The 6,154-nt window shown below is 51.0% G+C and overlaps 1 protein-coding gene across 1 annotated transcript; it reads right to left on the reverse strand.

The window, feature by feature from the left end:
* Positions 1 to 937: 937 nt before the first annotated feature.
* RBM41 (RNA binding motif protein 41) lies at positions 938 to 5,981 on the reverse strand (the record flags this gene model as incomplete). The annotated part of the gene is given in 6 exon segments (XM_009867566.1): positions 938 to 1,092; positions 1,242 to 1,389; positions 2,339 to 2,703; positions 3,751 to 3,955; positions 5,140 to 5,332; positions 5,848 to 5,981. Coding segments are annotated over 6 exon segments (1,200 nt in total), but the record flags the coding sequence as incomplete, so codon positions are not given.
* Positions 5,982 to 6,154: the final 173 nt, after the last annotated feature.

Below are 6,154 nucleotides of genomic sequence, written 5' to 3' on the forward strand. Positions count from 1 at the left end.
TCAGCCCAGGTCATGGGCTGTCCAGGGGCATGTAGGCCCAGACAGGCCCAGGCCTCCTTGTAGATCCAGCACCGCCATGGCCACGTTAGTACATCTGTGTGTTGTCCCACGTGCATTTACCAGAAAGCCAGTTGGGAGAGGAGTCACACAGCCTTGGAGGAGGAGAAAAACAGCAACTCTCAGGACCGTTCCTCTTCTCCACACGGCTCTATTTAGGCACCCAGAAGCAGCCTGCAACCTGGTTCTGCTGGGAACACCCGGGATTCCCTCAGCCTCCATCACCAAGAGCTCAGATGCTGCTCTCCCAGGAGCACTGGGACACTGCAGGAAGCAGAGGATGTTAGTTTGTTGTTGTTAGTTAGTTGTTCACAAAAAGCACTTAAACAGGCCACGGTGTCTGCCACGACGGCGCCTCGTCGAATCAACCATCCTCATACCACAGGGCTTTATGTGGACCAACAGCAAGGAGTCCAGACATACTTGCGATCATAAAGTACCTTTTTTTGTCATCCTAAAGAAACCTATGTGTTGCCACCAGAGATGAGGCAGCCCCACCAGTGCCCAACACCTGTCAGGTACTCCAGCTCTCAGAAGAGCTCTGCTGACACAGCCCCACACCAGCAGAGTGCAGCACACTGGTGAATAAACACACGCTAACGAAATACCATAATAAATACATTTATTTACATGGTTTCCTCCCTCCCTCCTTGCCACAAAGGGCTGAGAGGGCAGACACACAGGTCTAACAAGAGGAAAAAGCCAGCACATCAAAACACTATAAAGATAGTACCTGTGTCTCTCAAAGAAGATCCCAGTCTCCCCACTTTGAGATTTACAGGCCTGTGTGTTAACTCTCAACAGTCCTTCACCGTCCGAGTTAAAAGCCAGGAGCTCCCAAGGCCCACGCAAGTCCACAAGGTTCCCAGTTATCCATCGCTCACGTGGCAGGGGCACTTTCTCCAGCAGAGCAGGGGACGGCAGCATCAGTCTCTCGTGAATGCCCCTTGCTTTTCCCAAATTCAATCACCATCGGCTTCCCCTGCAGGTTGTAGCCATTCACCAACCGCATGGCGTGCTGGGCTGACTGAACATCTGCAACAAGAGAGCAAAACAGGTGCAGGTTGGACAGCAAGTTCTGGCACAGACACATGGTGGTGGTCACGCAGATGTTGCTGACACACAGCCCCTGAGCCTGCACCACTCTAGCAGGAAGATGCAGCAGAACCGAGAGAGCAGCTCACCAGGGAAGGTGATGAAAGCCTGACCCCTCATCCGGCCACTCAGGAGGCGGAAATGGATCGGTGGGCCGTCCTCCTTCTGGAACCGAGCAAACAGGGACACCAGGTCCTTCACGGTGACTCGAGGGCCCAGGTTCTTCAAATACAGCACCTGTTCCAAAGAGAGAGCGTCAGCCAGTCTGCACCATGTGAACAGACACCTTTCACAGAATCACAGAATTATTGAGGCTGGAAAAGACCTCTGAGATCATCAAGTCCATCCTATGTCCCAAAACCACCACATCAGCTGGACCATGCCACTAAGTGCCACAACCAGCCTTTCCTTAAAACCCCTCCAGGGACAGTGACTCCACCCCTTCCCTGGGCAGTGCATCCCAATGTCTGATCATCCTCTCCGTGAGGAAGCGTTGCCTGGTATCTAACCTAAAGTCCTGTCCTGGATGCAGTTTCAGGCCGTGCCCTCTTGTCCTGTCACGAGATGCTCGGGAGAAGAGCCCAACCCCCACCTGACTACAACCTCCCTTCAGGTAGTTGTAGAGAGTGACAAGGTCCCCCCTGAGCCTCCTTTTCTCCAGGCTGAACACCTGGTCTCAAGTCAGCACTCCTCAAAGATATGAATTAGCTCAGCTCCTCTGTCATCTCCGAGTTCTCCTTCCACCCGCACACTGATGGCGGAGTTCGAAAGACAGGTACAGAGAAAGTCAGCTCTAGACTCAAGGCATCGTATTTTTCTTGCCTGTGCCAATGCCGATAACTCCAGTTATTTATAAAACAAAAGAAGCTCCAGCTACCAGATAAGCACAGTTTGAGTAAAGTCACAGCTGGTCACAGTCAGACCCAGACAAGGAGAGCACAACTCGACTAGTGACCTGCCAGAGTCAGGAGGGGCTGAGGTCTGACGTACAGCTTTTTGCCAATCCAGGAGACTTTCCACTAGAACCAAAGGTTCCCTCCCCAAGGAGAGGATGCTCTCCTCCCTTGGCTGAGAGAATCAACCAAGCACTCTCCAGGCAACAGCGAACAGGAGCCTTTGCCTGCTGAAGCAGCTCCAGGGCACGCTCGCAAGGAAGAAGAAGAAATTCCAGTTAGTCTCAACATACCTTGTTGGGTTCCCCAGGATGGTAGGACGAGAACCTCGGTATATTCCGGAGTTCTTCCTCTGAGAGACGGTTCTTGTAGATCTCCTGTTCTGGGACAAACTCTACAAGGTCTTTGATAATCACAGGGGAGGGCTGGGGCCCTGCTGCAGGAAGGCTGGGACTTGCCTGTTCTGCCTGCTCTTCCCGGTCTGTAGGTGATGACTCCTCAGCCACAGGCCCCTGTGGGGCCAGGGAAGGGCATAAGAATGGGTCATTCTTGCTATGCTGGACTTCTTCAGGCCACTTTTTGCTCATCAGCTCTTGGTAAACACTCTCCAGATGAACCATGGGGTCCTTTTCATCTGTTATCCTCTTTTGAGTGTCATCTAATCCACAACAGAGAAATACAGTAATGTGACTACCACTAAGAACCTGGAAAAAACACGTACTCGAAGAAGAGACAGAGACTATAAAATAAGCTTTTTGCTTCAAGGGACAACATCTGATTAAGCTCCTGAGTTTAAAGAAGGTCCATGGCATGGGAGTGACCAATGATTATCTCCTTTACTCTAACGGAAATGAGGACAAAAGTGAGAGGGGCATCTCACAGCCTATAAAAGCTTCAACCTTGCTGCCTTATGGTTTTGCTAAATGCCACAACACTGACACCAAAGGAGGGACGAGATGATGCAACGTCAGCTGGACATTATAGTCTGAACAGTGTCAGGACTGTTCAAAGGGGTGTTTTAGAAGATGAGGAGGAACTTCTAAACTCCTATTCAATACCGTTTACACACAGAAAACAAGCTGGGCTGGAGCTTCATGTCCACACATTTTCCAGCTAAAGCAGACTGAAGCAGTTTTTGCCATCTCTGGACAACACTTGACTCTCCCCCTCCAAAAAAGTCACATTAAGCCACAGGCTCAGGGAAAACATTGCTGGGGCAAGAAGTGCTGCCGTGCCACGGACACAGTAGTGGAAATGATTCTATGAAATCAGCAACTGGGTTTTAATTCCACTTTGACTACTGAGAGGAGCCTTTAACAAGTCACTCCTACTCTTTCTTGCTCTGTGCCTTTGCTTCCCTTACCACCCCTGTTAGACTGCAGTTATACTGAAGAAGGAACAATCTCTAGCTCTACACAGGCAGCCCATGTCACTCAGTGAGTCCTGGTGGGAACCTCTGGGCTCTACCAAAGAATAATCCCAGCTGCTCCTCCACATACTGAGCTGGGCTTGCCAGTATAGGCAGCACATCAATGAGATCCACGCTCTCCAAACAGAGATGGACTTCAGAGAGTCCACTCTCTGCCTGCTCATGTGAGCATCAAAATAGAACCATGTCTTCAGGGACAGAAGGCAATGTGTTGGACTCCCCCACAGCCCCACTCTGTGCTGGAGCAAAGGCAGGAAGAGCCTTGAGCCCACAAACCTTCATGGTAGAGTGCCCGGAGGAAGGAGTGACGGTCCGTTCCTTGGAAGAGGGCATTTTCAATCTCCATCTCCCGCCGGCTCAGCTGCTTGCTGCCAGCAAACCTCTGGGGCAGAGCCAGTATGCGCTGACGCTATTCCATCTTCTCCTGGATGGCATGGAGGCGGTCCTGCGTGGCCTCCGGGGCTGCTCCCAGCCCAGAGCCCTGAAAGACAGGCACAGCTTTGCTCAGAGATGGCACATGGTTCCTTTTCAGAGACTCAACCAGCATTCAAACTGCACATCCTCCAGCCTGGAGTTGGTGCAACCAAGGAAACATCCCCCCCAAAAAAGAGTTGGTCACCAAGAGGGCCTGTTACTGCAAAGGTAGGACAAATACAATAATTCAGGAAGCCTCAGTTCTCATGAAAAGTGGAGAAACAGCCTCTTTCTCCTGACCCTTCTGTGCTGCTTTCCCTTCCCTGGCCTCACTGCCTGATAGCGCCTGTGTCCTTCTGTTCCAGCAGTCTCTGCCTCTGCCAGCTTATAGTGATTTTCTAAGGTCACCTACAGTGACTATACAACCCCCTTTTGCCCTGCCTGCAGTATCCCTGAGCTCAAATTTCCACCAAGCTTCTGGTCTATGACCCCAGTACTGCTTAGAGAAACTTAAATGCCAAAAAGACCTCCAAGCTGCTGTTTGGCACCCGAGCGCAGGTTTATGCTGAGGACTAAAGCCCTGACCAGCTTCGCCTGAGTTAGCTCCCAAAAACTGCCGCACTGACCTCACAGATGACTTGGCCATAAGCAAGCGTTCCTGTACACATAAATCTCACTGCACAGGACCAGGGCACTGCTAAGATTCATCAGACTTACGCCACCAAAGCACAAGGACATACCCAAACTTCTCAGGGGGCCACTTCTGTTCCTCCATTCGCCTCTGTCAGAATGCAGAGAACACACTTTCATGGGGCTATAGGTGGATTTTCTTTTCTCAAATTCAGTTCAAGAATTAACTGTGGCAGACCTTTCTCCCTCAGGGCAAGAAACTCAGCTTTCTCCCCTCAATGAGCAGAATCCAACGAAGAATTTCTCATCAGTACCTCTCCCTTCCCGCCTGACTGCACGGGCCCACATCTGCACAGCTTCCACTCACCATTTCATAGCTTCCCTCGGGCACAAAAGGCTGTTTATATGGAAAAGCAATTACGGGAAATCATTTGTAGTACTTTGTTTTCAAAAAAGCTGCAATTTAGCAGCTGAAAATAACAGAAGCTTGCACTAAGTACTTTGCTGAGAGCTTCACAGGCAATCTGACATCCTCTCCATCTCAGCTGACTCCTTCTTGGTGGAATAATTCACTCAGGGCCTCCACACAACCACGCTCCCATCAGAGCAAAGCATGCCTACCTTCCCTGTCGAAGCCTGGTTCTTCCAGAGTAGGATCTCCGAGTCGGAGAGCCCCAGTTCCCGGAGAGAGGCAGTTTCTTTGTTGCTCTCCTGCAGGGCCTGGAACTGCGACAAGGTCAAAGCCCCTGCAGCCTCTTCCCCAAAAGGCTTGTAAAAAGCTGCAGGGGCGAAGCATCTCCGCTTTGACTTGCACCTGTAACCCAAAGTAACACAACAGCGGAAACAACTTCGCACTGAGAAGCTGGGCAAATAGGAAGGGGCTGGCCTCTCCCCTCAACCATGCTTGGTACTACTACACTTAGGCAAAGATGTCATTTCCAAAACCCTCTCAACTTCTTTTCCAAAGCTGACGAGATCCCGCAGGCTGGGAAGCCGCCCCAACGTGGGCAGGAAGCACTTCATGTAACACAAAACACACACCAGCCTGGTGGGGAGGAGTTCTCCAGCCTAAAAACTCATCCCTTTGTCCTGCCCAGGCAAATTGATCATTTTCACCCCACAACTGCCCCAGGAGACCAGGAGTGCTCATCTCCAGAGGGTGTGTCCTGCAGGAGATCCAGCAAAGGAGGATTTGTACAGCTGTTCTGGCAGATAACAGCTTGTATCAAACACATCCCAGGCGAGGAGATACTACTTGTCCCTAATGCGGCCAGACTCTGTTTACCAGCCACTCCAGCAGCCTCCCCGCGGGCACAGATCAGGACTTACTGCTCTATGGAGACAGTGGTATCGAGCTGGTGGTGAAGAAGGCTTTTGAGCTGCCTCTCTCCTTCCGTCTCCAAGTCTTCCAGGAGGACCTCATCACTGGACAGGCTGCTGTTGACCCTGGGGCATGGAGGCAGCTCAGTGAGGCAACAGAGAAAACATTTCTCAAAATGCACCACTACTACAGCCTCAGGACTGGTTTTATGGCATTTAAAACGTAACAAGGAGTGAAGAGTGCTTGACCAAGGCTCCCACTAACATCAACCAGAAAAGCCAACAGATTCAGGACTATTTTTAGAACATCAAAAAC

The sequence above is a fragment of the Apaloderma vittatum genome, unplaced genomic scaffold (assembly GCF_000703405.1).
Source record: "Apaloderma vittatum isolate BGI_N311 unplaced genomic scaffold, ASM70340v1 Scaffold20084, whole genome shotgun sequence".
NCBI lineage: Eukaryota > Metazoa > Chordata > Aves > Trogoniformes > Trogonidae > Apaloderma > Apaloderma vittatum.